General features: G+C 34.4%; 1 protein-coding gene across 3 annotated transcripts in view; it reads right to left on the bottom strand.

The window, feature by feature from the left end:
- LOC149077314 (TGF-beta receptor type-1-like) overlaps positions 1-24,930 on the bottom strand; it is a 569,773-nt gene extending 544,843 nt beyond the window's left edge. Inside the window, exon 1 of one of the 3 annotated variants that reach the window (XM_089245082.1) lies at positions 24,228-24,930. In XM_089245082.1, the coding sequence (XP_089101208.1) occupies positions 24,228-24,300 (73 nt within the window). In that variant the 5' untranslated portion in view covers positions 24,301-24,930. The remainder of the gene's footprint in view (positions 1-24,227) is intronic. The other 2 variants (XM_089245084.1, XM_089245085.1) reach the window with 2 other exon arrangements.
- Positions 24,931-25,578: the final 648 nt, after the last annotated feature.

Genomic DNA, 25,578 nt, shown 5'->3' with positions numbered 1-25,578 from the left:
TGACGAAGGAAAAAAGACCAAAAGCGAATAAGCATAACCTAAATAATACAATTGGAAACTGGCGAAAAATTGAATGAGATCGCAGAGACGTTATTCTAATTCCTCCATGTCTTCGAGAACTCATTATGCTGATGTTAATAATGCGTAACGAGACGTATTGGGTCTGGTATTCGCAGTATTTTTTTTTTTTTTATCATCTTGAAGTGAGACACCATGCTCGTATTTTATTTCATTCCTTCTACCATTCGGTTTAAATTACTTATCTTGTGGTTTTATAACGTTGATCTTTTTCTCTCATCCAGATCATGTTACGCATTGTCTTGCTTGTTTCTTGATTTTCAACGATCCTATCATTTCGTATATATCAAGTAATATATTATGTCACTAAACGTATTCTTCCATTATCTAATATTCTATGATCCACGTACCGTCTTGTTTTATAACTTTTCCTTTCTTGAAAAAAGACGTTACGAGAAGCACCATTTTTTGTAACGTCTTTGGGTCAAATGACTCCAAGTCTTTCTACTTTTTTCTTTCCTGACTGTACTTATTCGAATTTTTTATCACTGAATCAACTGTGCGTTATGAATAGGCCTACACTATGTCTTTTTTTTTATATAGAACAGTGTATTTCGACATTTGGTACTTCACTTAACGTAACGTATTTCCTTCTCATCTCAACGCAAAGTTTCATCTTTTCCGTCTTATCTAGTTGATGTTTCATGGGAAATCGATAAAAGAAACCATGCAAGAAATTACTTCCGGGGATATACCGAAAATTCTAGAGACAAGTTCTGTAACAAAAGAACAAATGGCAGCATGGGAATAATGGTGTGTGGCAGCCCAATGTGTACAATACGAATAATTTTGACAACATTTGTCTCAACTTCTGCGATTTCAACATGTACATGCAATTAGCCCAGAAAGCAAATAGAACTCAGCTCGAAACTCGACAACACTCTTATGTAGTCTTTAGATCGTGCCCATGGATCGCCTTTTCACACAGATTGATGATATTCGACAAAAAAGAAGGATCACCCAAGGCACCCTGACGAACTGATATACTATATTTCAATTTTCTCTTTCTGTTCACAAATCATCATATTAGAGTCGAAAATGTGAAAACACACGAAACAGGCCGAAGAAACGCGAACGTTGACGTGAAACTTATAAACTAATTATAAGTTTCGTTCTAGCTAGATGACTATATTCACTATCACTTATACGACCAACGTACACTACCCAGTAATGCCTACCCACGCAGCTCCCTAGTGGTAAGATACTCGCCTTCCACTATGGAAATTATCAAGTTCGAAGAGTTCGAATTCGGTCAAAGACACATTATAATCAAGTTCTTGACCTACCAGACCTGGGGCAACCACCGATAGATGGCGCCCTAATTTCCCACCCAACTTCCACTGGTTGGAAATCGCCGTGTGGCGATATATGTGTAGACCATTATTATTGTCAAAGTAAAGAAAATGCGTTTCAAGCAGATCAACATTACTGGAGAGTTCTAATAATTAAAGAAAGAGTCTTCTGTTAATATTAATGCCAAGATTAATTCGGAAAAAAAAGTTTCAGGGTCTCCGCGTAAGATTTAACCTCGATCTTCTTGCTATCCGGACTAGCGCGTTAACCAATCCGACATTTCGTCTCGGCATCTTTATCCAAAAAATCCCCTTCCTTGATATAGGGGAAAAATTCTGTAAAAAACCATCTTTATTGCCGCCATCTGGCAGGCATTTGCTGAAGTTGAAGAAGACTGCTGGAATTTCTCTACTTCAGTGCACATCATGTCACTCTGCCTGAAGATGAGAAAAGAAGTATGTGTCTTAGTGGTATAACTGTTTGTGCGCTAACCCGGAACGCCAGGGTTCCATTCCCAGGGACAGACAATGGAACCTTTTTCTTCCCGCGTTCTCCCCGGCAAGAAAGTCCCATTTCTTGATGTGGGTTGAGAAAAATAATCTATTTCCTCTCTACTACTACTTCACCAAACACCAATTCTGGACATATCGCTATATTACAATTTACTGCCATTAGTGAGATGGGTTGGAAGTGAAGGCGCTGTCTATCGGTGGACGCCTCGAGTTCGTTAGGGAAAATATCTTATCTATATCCTCCCTTGGGTTCGAACCCGGGAAACTGACAACAACCTTCACGATGGTAGACGAGCATCTTACCACCATACCACTCGGGCACTATTTCCTCTCTGCTATCGCCATCCGACGGGCATTTGTAAAACTTTTTACTCAGCGTGTCGCAATACTGTGCGTAATATAATGAAAGGTATACTCTGTTTCATTACTTCGTTCCGTCCAATAGGACATGTGACTATCTCCGATGATCAGACGCCGCGAGAGCCGTCCTCTTCAAAATTTAATTTTTCTATCAGTGTTATTAGTCCCAATCGTAATCATTACGCCTTTATTGTTTCTAATCCACGTGATTAAAAATATGAAAAATGAAAGATATGTCCATGTCTCTGTGGTATATTTGTCAGTGTGCTTGCCAGATTCCTGGCGGTGATCATGAAATTTTTCTATACGTTTCCGTCTGGGCCTTAATATCGAGAGTGTTTCTTTCCTTGATGTATTCGGGCTGAGAAAAATCATCTACAGTCGACGCCGCTTATATTAATCATGGATATTGTTATCATTCGGATACCGTTGTCACTTTTGTAAAGAAGAGAACAGACTAATATCATAACATGGGAAAAAATTTTCATAATTATTAAGGAGTTGGGATAATGTTACGATTTTTTTTTCACCGAAAGTTTTTTGTTTTTGCTCATTCTGAAGGTAAGGTTTAGCCAAACTTACTTTTCCCCCGTTAATTATCGTTATCAGCCCCCCCCCCCCCCGTTGACAAACACTTCCATACTTAATGTCGTATTTCCATAAGCAATCAGCCCGTAGTATTCACCGCGCGATCCATGTAGGATTACGTGTGGAGCTGCTTCAGCAAGGCCCTTCTTATAGCAAAGGCAAACGTATGGCAAAAGAAAAAAAACTTCTTCTGTTCAGTTTTCGATCAGTTTCTTTCAGTTGACCTGATTCAAATTTTTTTTTTTCTGGGAAACTTTTTCCAGCGAATGTACGTATGGAACGTACCGTGCATTATAAAAGATATCGTGATTGGCAATACATATTAGACAGTTTCATTCTAACGCGTCACAATGGCTGAATAAAGAACAAATGCAGCATTTTTAACTCAAAGACAAAAAAAGAAGTCCCGTTTTAGAATAAAATTCAAAAAAAGTTAAACGATTGAACTTGAAACCAATTATGTGCAAAGAAAAACAATTCTCTCATTCAACCAGTACACGTGTACAGTCACCGTACTTGAAAACGGGAATTTTTCAGATATAGTTATCGTTCAATTATTATGAGAAACTCTGGGTACCGATTTGATAGAAATGAGTGGCGTGGACTGTATTTATAATGATTGATAGAGCAGAACACCAGAACCACACATTGCATCCTCGAATTTCACTCAGTCAAATCAAGAGTTTACTGTTGCAATTTTGCACACGCCATATTTTTTCTTCGTCTCACACCAGCACGTACCATGCAGAGAAATAACGTATAAAACTGGGAAAATGTAAGTTTTCTTGTTTCAAAGCATGATCATGTCCAAGATTTTACGCTCCACAAACCAAACATATACTTGACGTTTCAATCAGTGAAAAATGCACGCAGAAATCTCGCAATAAAAGTAACAAAATTGCCTCCTCTTCCTGAATAAACTTTTTAAAGACTTTTCAGAGGTATTTTTCGACTTTTTTTTCAAATAGTATATAAAGAAAACTAAATCACGCAATGAATAGTTTCCCATCGTTCTTAATGTTTCCTGAAAAAAGAAACCTTAAAAGCTGAAATAACGTGTATTTATCACTACACCAAGCTCTATACCTTTACCATTGGAATAATGAGGGGGAAAAGGTTACGCCTGGCCTAACAGTTTGATGATGATGGCGGAAAAACTAACCCCATGAGAATTACACGGAATATATAAATATAAAAACACTAATAAATAAATTACGAGAGCAAGAGGAAGCTCTTCCTGGCATTGCTATCACTGTCATCGTGATCATTAAATACACTTTAATGCCAATTTTTAAGGAGAGATCCAGAAGTTGAAAAGAAAATATTATACGACGAGGTAAAGATACTCATCGATGGATGGAATAAATAGACATCATTGACAACGAAATTATATGAGGGACAATACGAGAGTAGAATTATGTCACAATTTCTTAACAACAAGTGGTCAGAAATTCAAGAAAGAAAGAAACTGATGAGATAAGAAATTACAGAGAGAAGAATATATATATATATATATATATTATTTTTGAATGAATTGATACCTTAAGAGTTACTGTACTCGTCTCAGAGAATAACTCGACAAGAACGGATGTCGGGAGGGTTTTCTATTGGATTAAAAGGCTTCATGGCTACTGAGTTCATCCTAGCAATCTCATAATTCCATTGTCAGTCAGTAAGAGTAGGAAAAAAAAAGAATGCATAGTTTGGAAGACGTTTTCCCGATAATGTTACTGTAATGTTCTTGAGATCACCTGAATGAGTTTGATTTCGTAATCGGGGGAAGCAAATTGTCTACAAATAAATTCCTACATTTCTTTTTATGTGTACAGGAACATGGAAAATATGTTTGACAATGGTAATACACACGGAACCACACCCAGGGTACACAAAATTAGGGACACCCTGCTATACTCACCACTAATATTGTGCGGGTTAAAGCCTGCCTTCGATGATGACAGCAGATATTCTTCTAGGCATGGACTTACAAGTTTCTGAAATCGTTGAGGAGGAATATTAGCCCATGCCTGCGAAGTGGCAGCTCTTAATTGTCTCAGATTAGAAGGTTGTGTTTTGGAGCTTTTAACATACCTTTCAACTTCTTCCTACAAATGTTCAATTGGGTTGAGATCGGCTGACTATGGGGGCCAGTTCTGAGCATTTTTATCCGAAAAAATAATTTTGAGAACTGTAATTTCAATCCTCTCCAAAATTTTAAGGGATAGTTTTGTTAAATATAGAGGGATATTCTTATGTAAAGAAAAACAAACAACTCTATTACAAAAACCCTAAAATTTACTCTTCAGTGAAATTTGGAGAATTTTTGATGCATGAATCGCGCATCTAGATGCTTATTGGCGAGCGCTGGTTCGGAGGCGTACCTACGATTTGTGACGATACAATATGGGACGTAAATGGCTTTAGCAACTGGAAAAGAGGAACTCTTTCACTATCAATTGGGGGCCATTCAAGTATTACGTAAGCAGCAGATTTTTAGTCATTTTTGACCCCCTCCCCCTTGTCAGCAAAATTTCGTCAGCAGCTTAGAATATTTCATATCTTCAAAAAGGGTGTTTGATGACGTAAGCAACCTTCAAATCCCCCTTCCCCCCCTTGTCATCCAAAGTCAGCAAATCCGAATCCCTCCCCCCTCGATGCTGACGTAATACTTAAATGACCCCTTGGCCTTTACACAACACACACACACACAGCAACCCAATCTTAATTGTTTACATACCATCAAGTGTTGAAGAAGACCTTCTAATCCACATTCCAAGTTGATTTGGTAAACTCAAAGTATGAAATTACTGTTATAAAATGTGATTATTATCCATTCATATTATACAATTTGTCATCTTTTCACCTGCCATGTGTGATTGTGTATCTAAGAATTCAAAAATAAATGCTGGATGCGTACGCGTCTTTGAAATAACGTCTTAAAACCTTCCAAAGATGTATTAGACGGAATGCATTCGGTCTTATCTGTACTACTTCTGTTCACAAAGTCATATTTGTACGAACTGCAAGGTAAGTGCAGAGGACATACAAGAGTACGTAGTCTAAGCCTGACCGAAATTCTATCTTACAAAGTGGGATGTTCTAAAAACATGAATTATTAAACATGAACTGAACTCAGATAATTGAAATTACGGCAAATGGATGTTATAAGAATTTGAATGTCTAACTATGGCAATTTTTCCTCATTTTATATGACGTAGGCTTGCCGTGAGATGAAAAATGTGTAATGCATAAAATTAGCTATACTATTACTTCAGTTAGTCATTGTAGGTGGTTTTAACTCTTTTGAAGGATGTCCTGAGCATTTTCAAGCCAACATTCTAAGAATTTTTCACGTGAACAGTAGTACATAAATGATGACATGTACATGAGTCAAATCACTCATTTACAGTAAATAAAAAGAGTTGAGATTTTTTTTCCCTCATTCCTTGCTGGTAATCATTTGAAATTTACCCAAAATAGGAATAATATTTAGGATAATTTTTTTGTATAGTGCAGTTCAGATTGCTTGTCGCGCCGCATTTTTAACTGCTGTAAGCCGCTTTTACCTTCAACCATAGCCGTCAGTTGGATACGTGAACTCTTAATTCAGTGACACTTTGAATTTTTAGGGAAAGAAATTAAGACATTTAAAAATGAAGCATCAGTCAGGAAATTTTAATGAGACTGTAATTACCTGCGCTACAAGTCTATGTGCATGTTTGTTAGCGTACGTATGAAAATGCAACATAAAAGATACTTAAAACAAATTTGTTCGCGAAACAAGCAAAACATCAGAAATCGGATCATATAATAATGCTTTTTTTCCCATTTTTTTCATTTTGGAATCCCTAATAAATTGCTTTACAGATGACTTTATGGCTTCGTTGTTCGAGTTTCTAGAAGTTTCGAGAGTTATATATATAAAAACCGGATAATTCAGATTTCATAATATAGCTAATGACTACAATGAATGGAAAAAAATATATATTTATGGAGCTTCATTATAAACGTAGAATAATAGAAAAGGAAGAAAGTGGATAAATCATGATAGGATAATAAAGTATGCAATGGGATTCGTGTCTGCTCCTTATTAAGTTACATATTTTATTCATGGGTTCATTTGAGGAGTGCGTTGATCCACTTCGAGTGGCATCCACGTCTATTTCCATACCGAAAGGATACGTCACATCCATTATCTTATGTATAGCTAACGGATGTCAAACCAGTGTCGTAAATCAAGTCCATTGAGAACTGATGTTATTTTTTGAATGTATGATTCAGTCAAAAAGACGATTCATTCCATCGGTTGATTAGCATTCATGATGAATCATACCACTACGATCCTGATATAATTTGTATTTGGGAAATTGTCTACATCACGAGTATATAACATTTTTCAGACCGTGGACCAGATATGCGATATTGCCAACGCTAAAAATCCAGGAACCAGGGGCGCGCGGTAGCTCAGGTCGATAAGATACTCACCTAAAGTACCAAAGGGTGTTTATAGGTGTCGCGAGTTTGATACCCGGTTCGTCCTTGTCAGAAAACTTTCCCGACACAGGGGTACAACAAAAACGGTGACATGACCGCAGAAAAAATGCTACCGCAGGGAGTCCCCCATCGAGGGGTTAGCGCACCAACCTCTCGATGAGTATAAAAAACAAGCCTACCGTTCGGAATCGTCAATAAATTGTTGGTCCCGGTCTAATTAGCCCTCGTGTGCAGAAAATGATCGTGGTGCGACAACAATGATCAATGATCCAGAAACCAGTATGCATGATGTGACCATATGATTCGGATTTTACGGGACATTCCCGTAAATTCAAATTATTTGTTATGAAAAAAATGTCACTTCTTTTTCCTTACGTGAAACTTTTTGAATTTCTATCCTTTACTGAAATCAGGGATCAAGATTATTTTTAAATGTTACAAATTATATTATGATAAATATGATTATAATTATCATATCTGTATGCCGAAGGTAAAGGGCAGCACGTCACAAAAGGGAAATTATACAGGAGAGCCGTTTAAAGATATATTTCAGTATGTCTTTCTATGAAGCTTGCCTGTTTTATGAAGTGTGAATATCTCTATTATTTATTGAAATATGACTTGGTGCTTTATACCCGTGTGTAGCGTAACAAAAGTACAACAAATTATTGCTTTCAGCCACCTCGTTGGACATTTTGCCTGCTGTGGCGTTGTATTTGTATTTGGCATCAACCTAATATTGACGAAAAATGATATAGTGCCCTTTATCTTCGGCATACAGATATTACGATTTCAATTATCATAAACAATTCATCCAGTTTCATATATTTACGAAATTAAACGGTTTTTTTCCCATGAATCTACTGAGATTTTCATCTGCTCTACATTTCTAGCCAATTGGCGATTTTTCGAGGGTAAAATATGTTCAGCCTATATTATATCGTTTTTTTGCCTATTGATACTTTCCTACGGGAATAACTTTGCCGGGCAGCATTTGGCCCGCAAGCCGGAGGTTGTGCGCACCCCTGCTCTACATATCCATAACATTTCCAAAACACCAATATTCAAAAAATCTATATTCCACAATTTAAAATTTAAATTCATATTAAATTGCATAGAAACAAAAGCAATTCAGGGAATACGGGAAATTGAAATTATATAATAGTATACGTTTAACTGAACCAATTTTAATAAGTGTGTGCATCAGTATAAATTAATATAGTACGTTTATTCATAGAACTAAAAAGACAAATAATTTCCATTGCATTCTCATAAGAACATCAATTCACTTTCATACTCAGACAGTTTCGGTCTAGCAGTCGTTAGCGTAGGAATCTAATTATGTGTACCGTATACAAATAAGACAATACAGAATTGCTCCACAAGATTCATTTCATTAAATACGTACATATAATACACACACACACACACACAATATTAAAATAAAGATTCTTCCATCTAATGGCTTCATTACGAAAAAATCCCCCCCCCCTTTTTTTTCATGAACTCGTTCGTAATGAAACAACTTCGTAATGATTAATGTAAGAAGAACAGTAAGTAGTTAAAACAATGTAATGGAACCAGAAACATTAGTTCTTGTCATTGTTTTATTTCTATTATTTTTCCCCGTAGATGAAATCGAAACGGAATTACTTGAACAAGGGGAAAAAAAAGTCTCTCTAATTCCGTTCCTATTTATAATTTTTTTTTAAATTATTATTGTTTCTAGAAAGTTCTTTTTACATTTCTCGTCATTCTAATTCATGCATTCAAATTAATGGGCTACTTGAAATACGAAGAGGGTGAGAAACAAGTTTATACAACATTAACTAGACAATAGTGTGTAGTGTGTGTGATTAGTAAACGTGATTATATATAGAGAGACAGAGGAGAAGTATTGTATAGCTCTCTGCTTAAGGAAATGATCATTTCTCATTGTATTCAATTAATATGAGAAATAAGCATGAATAGGTAATAAGTGGACAATGGAATTTACATCGCGTTATGTATCGGATTTTTAGGGTGAGAAAATGAAATTCAGATATGGAATTGAATTTTAATAAATTTTAATAATTAACAATAAGTGCATTTCTCTCAATAAGAAAGCGGATAAAAATTGGTTGTAGTGTAAAATTGGATTCGATTTTGAAAGTTTAGTAGTTACACAGTCTTATGCGAAAAAATGATTTTGGAAAGTAAATGGAATTTAGAAAATTAAAATGTCTCCCTAAAATTCCTTTTATATTTAATACTCTTTTTAATTATTGTTTTTAGAATGTTCTTCTCACATTTCGTGCCATTGCAATTCATGCAATCAATTTAATGGACTTCTTGAAATCTGAAGAAGATGAGGAAACAAGTTTTTACTGCATTAACAGAAATACCCGGCCCAGGTTTACCTCCATATACCGGAAGCATTGCGTAAGTTACAACCATTGTGAAGGATTAAAGATGTCTGAAACGCGTACTGTTTTTAAGTAAAAATTTCGAAAGTCATTCTTGAAGACCAGGAACTATTGTTGACTGGCAGTGTTTAGCCCATTTTGGGAATTTCGCCAGCTCTGATGAACTTTTATACAGTCGAAACCCGTTTTAACGAATACCGTTGTAGCGAAAATCTCGTTTTAACGAACATTTTTCTAATCCCCCTGGTAATTTCACATAGGAACAATACAAAAACCTGAAATTCGTTATAACGAAGTGATTTCTCCGGTCTCGTGGAGTTCGATATAACGGGATTCGACTGCAGTAGCCAATCGCTCAAATCGGATCCTTTTTGGTATGTAGGCAAAGTTTGGCGGAGATTGGTCTTAAATTATATATTTCTATAGAGAACACAAGCACAAAGAAAATAAATTTACACACAGTCGAATCCCGTTTTAAACGAATACCGTTATATCGAAAATCTGGTTTTAGCGAACACTTTTCTAATCCTCCCAGATAAGTTTACATAGGAACAATACTTTATAACGAAATGTCGTTATAAGGAAGTGATTTCTCCAGTCTCTTGGAGTTCGTTATAACGGGATTTCATTGTATAAAAATAAACTAGAAAATAGTATGCAGTGTGTGATTAGAGTAAACGTGATCTCTATATACGTATAAAATTGATTGTGTGTCTGTGTGTAATAAGTGTAAGTTCCCTATACAAATCTACAAGTACAATTTCAGACCGATCGTCGCTAAATTTTGATCACCAGCAAATTCACAGTGGTTAAGTTCCTCGAAGAAAGAACGCGAGTTTGTTTCCCATTTGAAACAATCTCCACAGAAAGTAAGGAGACGTCAAAGTGACTCAAAGTTACAGTATCTTAAAACCCCATATATTCGTATTACAGCATTCTTTGTGGGAATAGCACCGGCGTAATCAATGTATTTTTTTACGCACACATATTTTTAAAAATTAAAAAAAAACAAAAAAAAAAAACTAGGTGTTTTTTCACTCTTTAAAAAAATTCGGAAGGGGTATAAAAATGAGTTTCGATGCGTGAAATATGCATCTAGAACAGTATTGGGAAAAACTGTTAGTACTGTCTTGATGCATAGCAACTGATACAAGAAATGTTTATCAAAAATGATTCATCGGATTATATAAGGGCTATCGGCTCCATAAATATATACTTAACGGGATATGAAATGATACTTCCTATATGCAATTTTTATTGTAATTGTTTCAGAAATGTATCCACTCCAAATGTGTGTTACAAATGAATATATTTGGGCCATTCAAGTATTACGTAAGCAGATTTTCAGTCATTTTTGACCCCTTCCCCCCTGTCAGCAGCTTAGGATATTTCATATCTTAAAAAGGGGTGGTTGATGACGTAAGCAACCTTCAAACCACTCCTCCCCTCCTTCCCTTGCCATCAAAAGTCAGCAAATCCGAAACCCCCTCCCCCCTCGATGCCGACGTAATACTTGAATGACCCCTTTTCAAATTTAACAAACCATATTATCATTAAGTTTATTCTCTGTATAACCACCGGAAAATAAGTCATCGATACATTATTTAAAAACCTAAAGGGATGACACAAAATGAGATGTAAGAGCCTCTTCCTTTGTATTTTCTTCAAACACATTGTGCCACTTGTCGTATTTGCTTAAAACTTTCTTCCGCCCTGAGAAAACAAGATCCAAATGCTACTGCTGGCTATTATGTTAGTTCAAATATAATGTAAGTAAGTATGTATATTTTCTTTTCTTTTGCTATTATTTTAACCCTCGGAGCCAGCCACAACTGAGGCCATTGTTTTCTCTTCCCTCCGACTCAAAGTAGCTGAAACATGGTGTTTGTTCAAATTAGCTTTTCAGAAGAAGTCTTCCGGGAAGAATATTACGTATAATGACGTTGTTTCCCTTGAACTTTCCTTCGAAGCAGATTATGGACCTCACCTTCCTTGTTTGGCATCCAAAAGTAAATTCTTAATACCGTAATATATACTCGATGCAATTATTACACATTTCCTTGCATCAATATTTATCAAATAAACTTTGAATTATAATTCAAATATTTTAATAGCTCCATTATTATTAATTTGTTACTTCTGTAGAATATACCGGGGTTTTTTGATTAATAAAGCCACTGCTTATATAGATCTCAAAGTTAACTTTTAAGTCTTGCATATAATTCTTTTCTGCCATTCTAACTTTGAGAAATTTCAATGCAATTTTTTATTAATATACAGCCAAACTCGGTTATAACGACCTTGGTTGTAACGACACTTCTGCTATAAATAAGTAATTGGCAGTCTTGGTTGATTTCCATAAAGAGTAATGTTAATAAACATTGCTTATAACATCGATGAAAAATAATCAGCTCGTATATATTTACGAAGTTTTCATCGCTTTCGTTCCCGTTTCGAAGACGTTTTCCGAGAAATGCTTAAGCTACGACCTGATCACTTCCAGGAAATGTTCGACTGTTGTTCTGTATATAACTTATGTTGAAAAAAGAGATTTATTGCATGTTAGACATTATAACTTGCTTATTGACATGATCACGGCGTATACGAATCACATTTCCGCATATATTTCACTCTTCCCGACTATTTATCCTATAAAATTGGCCGGTTTTTCAATGAAGCCTACTTTAAGTTCTGATCTTTACCAGAATTGGAAATGAAGGTAATATTTACATTGAAAATTGTGCCATAATGAATATGAATATAAATATTCATCCCACATTTCTTTCTCTATAAAATACATTTTAGTAGATATGCTGTAGCACTGTTTTTCTCACTAAACGTTATTTATAAGCAATATCCGCAACTATGCCGACAATGGGCAATATTTGTGATGAGAATCGGTGATATAACGTATTTATTATACCGATTTTCTGTATTTTTTACAATTGTGTGGTCACTATAATCAAAACAAAATAAAAATTTCATGCACAGTATTTGATTGCATCGGATTATACCCATATTTCTTACAAATGAAAGACCTCAAAAACGTCAACCTGGGTTATTACGACAAAACTTCGTGGAATCTTCGATGTCGTTATAACCGAGTTTGACTGTATGTACTAAAAGAGTATATCTTATTTTCCAAATTTAATCATCGATATTATGAGCTTCCTAAAAAATCAGTAAGGTGTATATATATAAGACAGACTTACAAAAATTTTTCTTTCTTTAATGAACATTATGTGAGAGGTGTATACAAAGCAACAAACATTAAAATTGCAGCATATAAAAAGCCCTTATACATTGGAAAATACGGTAATTACCTTTTGTTGATGTTAATGTTTCTTTCACATAAAATTTCGTGTGAATACTTAAGTGATAGAATTCAAGATATCTGCACATTTTTTTTCTCATCACCATGAAGGTATGTAACATTCATCTTTGTAGGGAATTGGTAAATACATAATATTTCCCGCATTTATTGCAAGATTAAACTAAATTGACGTTAAATTAATGGAATAATTAATTTATATACCATACACCAAAACATTTCATTCGATAAAAAGTTAACATGTTGGAAAGTTATTGAAATATCTGCATTTTAATCTTGGTTTATACAAAATTTCAGTCAAATATTTTAAGAGTAAATTTCATTTGAGCATTTTTAAGCTGAAATATTTTAAAGATGTTTTTTTGCTATATAAGGAGATGGGATTCATTTGTTATCGGTTTCTATTATGACTATGAACAATTTATTTTCGTCTGTTTACATGCAAACCCCAGAAGGCATGAATGCAGTTAAGCTGGTATAACACGATAATAACTGATATGACATATGTTTTTGTGAAGCAAAAAAAAATGATAGTCACAAAAACATCTCCCTCGTAATGAAACACGATTTATTCCGCAAGTTATTATCGATGAAAAATTTCATATAAAATAGATATGAAACTCACTGAATTTATTTTAGAATATGAAGAAAAATAATGAAGAAAATAACTCTTTAGAGGGAAAAGCAGTTTCTTGAAATCCAGTGTTAATTATGATGAGAAAGAACCATAAATGTATTAAAAATACTTCTCTACTGGCTATAATTACCAGCGTTGGCCAGATTATCACCATGCTGAGAGCATCAAAGCCATGACAAACCATTTTAGTGAAATAAACGTCGGTGAATACGTACGGCCGTATTCACCGACATGGTTTAAATTGTAATCAAAATTTTTGGATAAGAGATTGGCACGGATTGGTTAAATTCTAGTTTTTAACCAATCCGTGTCGATCTCTTATCCAAAAATTGTTACTATAGTTTAAACCATGTCGGTGAATACCACCCTAAAACGGATGGTTTAAGAACGACCGTAACCAAAGTAAACATTCTAAAAGTTATTGTTGAGTCCAGAAAACCATTGCTGCTCGACAATTTCTAGCACATTTCGGACGTTTCTCCGGCTATGACTAACTTTTAAAGTAGCCTATCGGCCAAGTAGGACCCGGTTTGGTATATATGCAAAATTTTACGAAGATCGGTCTAAAATTGTAGATTCCTATGGAGAACATACACGGACAACCAATTTTATATGCACTGTATAGATTACTCGTGGCATGGTTACGGAAACGTGTTTAGGTTTTCGCCTATAAATACACGATTCATTCCAATGGACAAAAAATATATTTAGAACTTGCAAAATCATTTACTTCCTTAGTTATTTCTGAAGTTGAAATTCTGGCCATGACTACATTTTGCTTGAATAAATATACAATGAATTTTAAAATTTCCGAATTACTTTGTAACGAACTACGAAACAGCTAATAAGGTCGAAGCTACTGCTACCGCTGCTCACCATCATTTATTCACTGCGGACCTGAGCGGATACTGAAATCAGAGCAAATTAAATTTCGGAGCAGTAAATTCCTCAGTCTCCGTGTATTCACATCACCTAAATCGGAGGCCAGTGTTAATTATAATATTTAATTATCTTTCGGTGAAGTACTGCCAACTGGATTCCGGGAGGTTTTCGATATCAGTGTGCCCACACAGAAAGCTGACGGACAATTGAATTTCTAGTTTTTATTTACATTTTTCATCGTTCCGGCATATGTCATTTCAACATCTTCCGTAACCGTAAACTGGATTAGCTTTAGTACAGGCATTATTTTCATATTTGAAATTATTTTGCGGGCTGAGGTTTTCGTGTCACCGTTCCGTTCTTGATCTAGAATTGTTCACAACAATTAGTGTAATGCGCTGAGGTGTCCAAGTATATTCTGAGTGATGTTTCTGATTGTTGGCGCCTTGTTTCTTGTATTTAGTGATTATAATAACTTTGTTAAAACGTCTTAAAAATTGCGTCAAATGGAAACAAAAATTATGTAATTGCTCAATTTATAGTTTTATGATGATTAATTTACTGTTTGAATTATTTCTGTATGTTAATTAGGTAATTTTTTACGAAATGAAATGTAAACATTACATTTAACGGGTTAACATTAAGACATAGCTCTTCAAATTTTGGTGATTTTAGAACAATTTTGTTCTGATCTTTGAATTCGAAATTACTTGTATGAAGAAGGCAAGGAAAATATACATGCCCTGCAACGAATTTGATAAAAGAAATTCTTGTAGTCAAAAAACATGAAGAGTGATTCATTTTCTTTCCTTATCAACATGACGATAAGAGTTTAATATAATCTGAATTAATTAATTATTTGCATGATTTTTACCGATTTGTTTGTTTCAATGAAACGTTGTAAATTTACGTGGAGAATTTTTAATCTTTTACAACTTTCCAGCATCCGTATTTTTCATAAAAAGTAGCTTAAAACTTGACTGAATATTATTTTCTTATTACAGATCATTTTATTTTCAAACCTTTAAGTGGTATTGACGAGATATCTCGCCTCACTTAAAGCCCCTTAATTTAGCATTGACGAGTCCAGATACTACTTAAAGTTTGTTTTTCGACAGAACACATTTCCCTGTGCTGTTTTGTACCTGCAGAAAATCGGAGAGAAAGCCTACTTCATTAAAAAAAACATGTCAGTTTGAAAGGGGGGGTTTAGTGATTTCGTATTGCCGCTTAAAGGATTAACGTAATTATTGAAAGCTGTATAAAAATGCAATGTCTAGTTCCTAAACTTCAAAAGAACAAAAAGAACTTTACTGGGGAAAAACTGAATTTTTAGAAACAAACAAAAAAATTTACGTATTTCATTGCAAAATTTCTACAGACCAGTATTAGGGTAGCAATCAGACTAATATGGCTTTCAGAGTAGAAAATAAATTATGCCTCTCCTTTTATTTATTTTATTAATTAATTTAAATAATCGAGCATGGTAAGAAAGCTGAGGGTAGTTATATTTTCCCCCAAAAATCATGTTGCTAACATTCCCAGTACGGATACAATAATAGGAATAGAGCAATACTTGTCCTAAAGTTACTGCAGTTTACGGTAATGATACACATGGAAAGAAATTATACACGGCTACAACTTCTGGGATGAGATATATAGATAAGGACCAATCATTGTCCTTCGGCCGATTTCCATTTGCAGATTTGCTGCCTATCATAGAGCCGCCATGGTGATCGAGTGATCATAGTGAAGGACTCGGGTGCGAACCCCACAGTGATGATCGGCTGAAATTCGTTTTCTGTGGTTCCCAACTTTGAGACGCAAATGCGAGCTGATTTACAGAGTGATCCTTCATTCGTGGCAGAAACTTCAAAAGGCGATATAAGACGTCTGTAAACAAGCATTTTTACTGAGAATCTAAATTTTCTGGATGTTATGCCGAAAATGATATTTGGAAAAAAAAGTGATTTGCCTCCTCCGGGAACCGAACCCGGATCCCCTTCCATACCGGGCAAGTGCGCTAACCACCAGAGACACACTTTTCAAGTCACTTTTCAGGCAGAAAAAATACCACCTCTTCATACAAGCATTTTTAATCGCATATATTGAGTGCTATCCTTTCGTTTTTTCTAATCTTTCGTAACTTTTAAGAAACATGGATTTTGCTTCTGTTGGCTTCAGGAGATACAGGGCAACAACTTCCTATAGGAAGTTAGAGGACAGAGGGGAATCGGATAAAATTTAGATTTCTTACTTTGTTACACACTATAGTTTCACTCTTAAAACTGGTACAGCGCAATTTTTGAACGTATTTTGAACATTAGTTAAATTGAAACCATACCCTTACGACGGACGGTTGATGAGATAAAGGCCGACCGCATCAGCACTTACAGGACACTCTGTATGTATAGGTATATACCACAAACATCTTGCTGCAACTCGCAGAAAAAAAAAAGCGTCCGTGCGTAAAAATGATATACATACATTGTTTTTCAAGTGCATCGTAAAAACTAAAGCAACGATGGAAACACATGACGGAGAATAAAGAAATGAATAAAGAAGAAAGCGCTCATTTATGCGTCACGATTGAGAAACTTTTTTGGCGGAAAATGTGTGAAAATGTAGCCGCGTAATAAACATGAGGAAATGTCTGGAGTTAATAAAAATGGTAATAAATACAAGCAAGAGAAGAAGAAAAAAAATCTCCTTCCATCTTTCAATTTATAGTGGCATTTATTGGTAAATTTCTGAATATAGTTAGTTTTGAAGAAAAATTCATTCTAGAATGCTATCAGGAAAAATATTAACCTTCAATTGCAATTTGTATGAATTATTTATCCGTTATCAAGTACCGAAAAGTCAGTTTGTTTTAAACATAATTTTTCCATTAATAAAGTTATTGATGTTCAGTGCCGTAACTAGGCAGGTTCAACAGGTGCACCCCCACAGGGCCCACTTGTGGGAGGGTAGAATGACCCGTTTAGGCCTATTCTGGGCTCAAGAATGAGCCTAAATGCTAATTCTTGACAGGAATGGGTAGTTACAGTACTGTTGATACTACTGATTTTCAAGAATATCCAGATGGTTTTTTTTTTTTTACAAATAGTGGCACCCTTGGGGACCGTTCAAGTATTACGTAAGCAAATTTTTAGCCATTTTTGACCCCCCCCCCCCCCGTCAGCAAAATTTCGTCGTCAGCTCTGCTCCTCTGAATCCTAACTCATATTTTCATAAAGGGTGGTTGATGACGTAAGCATTATTCAAACCCCCCTTCCCCCCTTGTCATCAAAAGTCAGCAAATCGGAAACACAATTCCCCCCCCCCCCCATCGATGATGACGTAATACTTGAACGGCCCCTTGGGTATGAGGGGAAAATTTCAAATATTATACTTATAAATTATATAGGCATAGTAAACCCTCGGCATAGTAAAAAGCACTAAAGCTCCTATATAATGTCATTTATTTTTTGATCGAATACGCTTTATACCGATTTTCAGCAGGTGCAGGTAAGAACTTAGATAAAAAAACCATAAACTTTTTTTATAAACAGTATCCTAAGTAATTTTAATAGTTTTTTTTTTCGTCATATATCCTCTTACTGGGTTGCTGTATATTAGTTATATTTGACATCAGCATTTTTTATGGAAATCTTCTTTAGGCCACCTCATTGAGCATTTCGTCTGTTGTGGCCTTTGTATTTAAGGAGTATAGTTTTTGGTTCGTGGACCCCTGTTAGTTCGTGATTACTTTGTAAGGGGTCTGCGAAATCATTTTCATTTACTACCCTTGCATGAACGACATATTTGATACTGTAGACGTGATAATTTATTGCTGCAATATTTTATGATACGCAAATTATTATACGCATTTTGGATTTTATTAGAAGTTGGGGACGGGCACGAAACTAACTTTCGCTACAGTGTAAGATTGATCTGCATCCGTGACATCAAGAAGTTTGCGAAACAAAATGAAGAATGGGAAAAAAAAAGTACTCCATTGAGATTTCAAGTTTGCAAAATACAGAGGTGGGAAAGTCCATTTTGGAGCAGAAAAATTCAGGATTCGGAGCAGCTAATTCAAGATTCGGATAAGTTTTGGAGCAGAAAATTCAGAATTCAGAGCAGTTTTGGAGCAGAAAATTCAGGATTCAGAGCAGTTTTGGAGCAGCAAATTCAGGATTCGGAGCAGATATTTATAAATTGAAGCAGCAAAATTAACAAGAATATTTTCGTTAACCCTCACCCCTTTTCAAAATAAAACAACTGTGCAATATGGGAGAGAATTTCGGAAGGATCTTCACGATGTTTGGCGATGCAGCACTCATTATTTGGCAAGGTTGGCGATCTGACACTCGATATTTGGCGATATTGGCAATTTAACACTCGTTATTCGGCAAAGTTTCTAAATTAACATTCGTGATTCGGCGGACATGCTCTTTTTACTCTCGGAATGAAAATTTTTTTCACGAAACATCGGGATTTGACGCAATGACTATCGACTATAGTAATTTCTGCTGCTTCGACTGACGACTTTTTTTTTTGAAAGCGGAAACTGACTCACATTTACACTTTAAAGCTGAAAAACCATTGCAAACCGTCTTCAGTTGCACGATAACGGATATTATCGGGGTTTCGTGATAGAAAGCCCGATGAAGGGCCGATAGTTTAAATAAGGCGATAGTAGCAGGAACAAAAATTTTTCGGCGTTCTTTCCAAAATTTCGGGCATATTGAAGCTAAATTCGCTATTTGGAGCAGAAAAATACGAAAATACACTATTGGAGCAGGATGGCGCAAGATGCTAATTTTGGCGCAGTGCGGTGCAATTGGCGCAGAGTTCCCACCCCTGAAAATATCTATGCTAGCCTATGTGGTTTACTACTACTACTAAACCTTACATGTACCTCGTCCATATTCCTCTGCGGAACTTCTAACGAATTGGTACATGTTGGAATATGTGTGTCCGTGTTGTGAACCTAACGTGAAGCTTGTTTCTGTGTAATGGTTGTTATAGTGCGGCCATCTACCTCATGTTTTTCGAATTATGAGTGAAGTGTAATGTTTGATGATTTTACCGTTGTGGGAATGTTGCTTTCTGCGGCGAGACTTTTTAATGGGGAGATCGGCTTTCATTTCCACTTCAAAGTTGGGAACCACAGAAAACCAACTTGAGCCGACCACCACTGCGGCGACATTGGGGTTCGAGCCCGGGACCTCGCGATGGCTTACATATCTGACCAAGCTTGCCTATCTGAAATAAGAGGTTTTTTTTAGTACGCGAGATATCTCGTCAATGCCACTGAAAGCGATAATTGAATATTTCTACCCGAACTCAAAGAACTTTGGAATATAAGAATATATAATCATTTTTCCCACATAATAATGTATTTCCCATAAAACAAAAACAAAAATTTGTAAAACGAGTGTAAGAATTTTGATAATCGTCGCAGAACCCGTAGAGAGCACGAGAATATAAGAATATAAATATTAAAGATTTACAGCAATTTTTTTTTAAATTTATAAATCCATGATTATTCAGAAACGAATCAAAATATAACCTATACGGTGATGTAAGAACGAATATCCATCAGAAATCTGCATTAATATTCATTTGGTTTTGGTAACCCTTTTTTTTTTTCATTTCTTATCCCAATATTTGCTTGAAATGATAAAAATGAGAAAGTAAAAAAAAAATATATATATATTTTTTTTCACATGTGTAAGAATGGAATATGCACAAACAACAAAGTGTCTGAAAGTGCTTAAAATGTTATCATCTGCTCTCAAGGACTCGACTCCTCCCGAGCGTCGTCGGTTGCGTAATTAAAGCGAAGGGGTTTAGCTTTTGGATGTTGGACATTACGTCATTTGCAGTGGTGGCAGCTGTACCAAGGCCATCTCTTAATTGGAAGCATGGCGCAAAAGCTTCGCATGGCTACAGATAATATCAACTCGCAGACAGAAAAAAAAAATCAATACTAATCGAACCGAGTGCGAACAGAATTTATCGGAAATTTACATAAATTGATCGTCAATTTCAATTTGGTTTCTGGGTATCTCCAGATAATTCTCACATCTTTAATTTTCAGATTTTCCCGTAATTATGGAAATGAATATTTTTAGGTAATTACAAGAATTAAATCGTATATTTCAGGTATGATTAAAATTTTCTGTGAGAGTTTCTTTTACAGCGTAAAAATGATCAATTCGTTCAATGTTATTCATTTTCAAAAATTAGTGTGAAAATATTATCAGATTTCATCGGTAATACTTACTAATGTATAATATTTTCTATACCGATGTAGAAAAATTGGTAACTTCTGGATGATGACGTTAAAAATTAATGTAAATTTATTAAATACTATATTTAATTAAATATATTAATTTTGCAAGAAAAAGGCAGAATCGAGATAAACATTCAAATTAATTTGTTCAAGTTGTCTTTAATTGAAATTAATTATGTTAACATGGCAATATTCCTGAGATGAATAAAAATATTAATAGTTGAAATAAAGTCATATCTAAAATTGAAATAAATTATTAGACGCTACAATGAAATGCACAAAACATTGAAATAAGATCTTATAGGAAATTTAAAAGAATAGTAGCTTCTAGAATTAGAATAGTAATAGATAGGCTTTTTATTGCATTTTTTTTCAATTGAAAACTATTCATATGTTATTGAACAGAAACATGAAAAAAAATTAACAATATCTTTCTACTATACAATAAATTTCAATGTATTTTGTTTTTTACTGTTTTTTAACACAAATTGTATAACTTTTTTTTTATTTGATTAGATAAGAATAGGCAGAATATAATAAAAAGAAGAAAATTTATATTTGTGAACATTAATTACAATTTTGAATGAGACAGATTACATAACCCAATTCATAAAATAATTATGAAATATAATTCCGGAAAAGAAATGTAAATGTTCAATATTTTTAGTAAATAAATATTTTGACTTATAATTAAAAACTTCTCAAGGATTATATTATTAATATAAAATGTATCCACCATTATTGGATGAGAACAGTTACTTCAAATTTGTCAGAAAGTGTCATCACTTTTTTATTTTCACTAGGCTTTCTGTCACACTTTAGGCCTAATTTTGCAAAATATCAATCACGATATATACAAGGCAATAAAATTGACCACTTTATGGGAATTTAGCTATAAATACTGATGCAAATCTTCAATTTTTTCGTTTTAATCAGAACATATGCATTCATTACTGATAAATGAAGCCCAAACAATGAAAATAGAAAATTTACATTTTAAAATTACAGTTTTGAATAAGATAGGTTTCGCATGACCGAATTCTTGCATAAAAAGGTGAAATATAATTTCAGAAAAGAAATATAAATTCTCCACAGTGAAATTAATATTTCCACCTAATCAAAAATATTATAATTACTGATATAAAATTTATCCACCATTACTAAACACTTAATTTGCATGTCTTCAGGTAATATTATCACTTCTCTTTTTATTACTATTCCTTCAGTAACTCATTAAACCTACGTTAATTATGCAAGATATCTATCATTACCCACACCGGACAATGTCATTTGCAAATTAATGAGCATTCAGCTATATCAATACCACTATAAATCACAAGTGCTTAGATTAAAACATATATCTTGATATTAAGTGAAGCCCAAAAGCTGTATATTTGTATACTAAAAATTTTTAGATAATTTATACGACCTAATTAGCAACCAAAATTTTGAAAAAAATGTTCAATATATTTAGCAAATTAATATTTTTATTTAATTGAAAATATATCAAAAATTATCATTTTAAGATAAACTTATCCACTGCGATTAGATAAAAACGGATATTTAACCATTTTCCAGAAACTATAATTTCTTTTCTTTCTATCACTATGCTTCTATTCACCCATTAAACATATTTAAGTACGATATCAATCATCACTTACACCGAACAGTACAATTTATGAGTTGATGGGCATTCAGCTAAAATTACAGCTGTATAACCTTAATATATATGTATATTGTATAATCATATATTTTGCTATGGTCAAAGAGTAAAAGAAAATGCTTATTTCAAAATAAGTTACAATTTTGAATAAGGTAGGCTCTCATATGATCAAGTTAATGATCAAAAATTTGAAAATAATTTTAGAAAATAATGTGAATTTTCAATATTTTTCATCTAAATTAATTTTTTTTCTCAAAAATTACAACACTGTACGAAAATAAAATGTATCCTCCGTTATCAAATTAAAAGATCTGCTCAACATTCTTCAGAAACTATTATCATTTTTAAAATGTTCTCATAGGCTTTCACATAGCCGGCGTTCAATGAAATGCATGCAGTTTCCGGATTGTTTAGGCAAAGGCCTACGAAACTGACATTATTGCCATTTTTGAATATTATTCATTGTTGGCCTCTACAACGATTTATCTACCGGCGATACTCAACTAGGTTAGATAATTTTATGCACTAATTAATTTTTAGAAGAACAGTTTTTTCCCTTTAATTAGAACTAAAATGACCTACCAAATAATTTACAAAACCAAAATTTGTTATTTATCATTACATATATATTGTTATTTATATCCATTATCATTTTATTCTTATTATAGTTTTCCTAACATGGTAGATAAAGGGTTAACTCATAGGTTTTTAACTTTGTGCCTATAAGATAGATGGTCAGGGAACCACTGTGCCAATAATATGAAGACCTCGGACCCCTTCGAAGAATAATATTCACAAACATAACACAACATAAATATTCACAACATAATGACTTTAAAACAACTAGTTGATTGTTTCCTCCTCCAAGCTCATAAACTCCCCCGAAACCATTTCACAGATCCCCCTAATAAAATAAGAACTGCTGTTTTAACCTAAATATGAAAGATACTAACCGAGGCGTGTACCAGATAATACAATCAACGAATTTATAGGTGCTCAGATATAAATGCACAGCCATAATATAATCTGACAATAATTTATACAAATTCACTAAATTAAAGTTTCGATATCCGATCATTTACTTTTTTGGTTTCTGATAACTTAGATCAATACAATAGAAAACTAATGTTTCCCGAGGTGACGATTGATGACTGTTATTCAGGCTTTAATGTATTTTTCATTTCAACAAAAATCACCGCTTAAATTAATATTTTTTCTCGTGATTAATGTTAACCCATGTTAAAAGAATAAGTGTAAATTAATCTTGAAACGTTTACCGGTAAATTTGACAGTAAGTAACCCGTTAATTGTAATACGCAACGATACACTGTAATTACTCAAAGGCAAGCATTCATCAAATTTATATGAACAGTTGTTTATAAATACTTCAGATAGGATTCTAATGACCTAATTTTAGATTAAAACAATATAAATACAAATTCTCTAGGGGGACAAATGGTATTCAGTCAATTTCTTGAATGTATAATTCAATTCAACAATGCGATCTATTTCACAACAATCTTGTGTTGTTAATTGTGAATTAATCTTGCGAATGTTAGCCCGTAAATTAATCGGGCAACTCGTAAATTGACCCGTAAATTTGAGTCCCCAATCATAGTCTTTCAAACCGATTCATCAATAGCATAAATTCATCAAATTAACAGGAATAATCACTTGCGAATATTTTAGATAAGTACTCACCTGTATGCAGAATCGGTAAGCCGAAGACAAATAATCCACAAGCACAGAGGAAGCTGAACACAAGAGACGTCATGACTTTTTTTTTTTTTCTCCCAACAGGAAAAAATATATATATAAACAACAACAACAATCACAGAAACACAGCACACGAAATCATTCCTCCAACAATCGTTTCGCCAATCATCATGATCATCAACAAATTATTATAACGAGACCGAACTTTCTCATTACCGCGTTGTCTTAACATCGTCCAAGTCGATGATGTTGATGCTGATATACTTCGGCGGAAAAACAGCTGATTCTCCCAAAAAAGATACTTCGCTGATATCAGCTGGCTGCCGCTGCTGTGCCGCTGCTACTACTACTACTACCACCACCACGACGAGCCGAGCCACGACGGTCGGTCGTAGACGTGTCCCAAAAAAAAAACCTCAGAATAGTTTAGTTGGTAATACTTTGCGATCGCACGTTCAAAATAAAACTCCTACTCAGCTGGGGGAAACGTGGTAAAGTTTAATTTTATTTGTACGCCACTGTCGCCACCACACGAGGAGTGGGGGATGGTAAAAAAAGAAATATTCCGCCACGGAAACATCTAAATACCACAACGTAAATAATTCAATTTTTGTTATTCTTTTTGTGTTCAATAACTCTCTAGGGGAGGTCGTACAGGACGTAGAGACTTTATTCGCAACACTGTATAAGTTTGTTTGGCAGCACGAGGCCACTACGCTACTGCCGCCGTTGCCGCTGACGTTGTTTTTTTTCTTTTATTTGGCGATGTTTCCGCGATTTTTTTTATTATTATTATTTATTACTCAGCTGGGTAGGAGGAATGTGCGGCGTGGATGTATTGCCAACGCCGGGGAGTATAACATTGTAACTTTCCACAATTGCTTTTTCCCCTCCTCCACCCGTTTTAGCGATGTTGGAGGTATAGTTGGTTGGGGGGAGGGCGGAAGAGATAACTCTCGCGTCGTTTGTCGCCAATCGTTGGCGTGTGTTTCGCTGTCGTTGGCGAGTAATCGGAGAGGGTGAAGGGGGGAAAAAACGGCCTGTTTTCTTTTCCTCTGTTTTTTTCGTTATGGATAGACTTTTCGTAAGTGTTAGGAATATATTTTCTCATTATAGACGTTGCTTGTCAACGTTGGATGTGTTTGAATCGGCTGGGATCCTATTTGAATTAAATTTATCTTTGAAATTTTGGAAATTTTTTCCTTGATTTTTATTACTTATTAATTTGTTTTAATTACATTCTAGGTTTATTTTTAAAATTCTTTGTTAATTTTCCCTGATTTAATTTTTCTTCAAATTTCTGATTTTACTTTTTTTCAAATTTCTGATTTAACTT

The sequence above is a fragment of the Pholcus phalangioides genome, unplaced genomic scaffold, assembly GCF_987345545.1.
Source record: "Pholcus phalangioides strain wild (caught in Gottingen) unplaced genomic scaffold, Ppha-v1.0 ptg000015l_1, whole genome shotgun sequence".
Classification (NCBI taxonomy): Eukaryota; Metazoa; Arthropoda; class Arachnida; order Araneae; family Pholcidae; genus Pholcus; species Pholcus phalangioides.
This window is presented reverse-complemented; position numbering and strand designations above follow the sequence as displayed.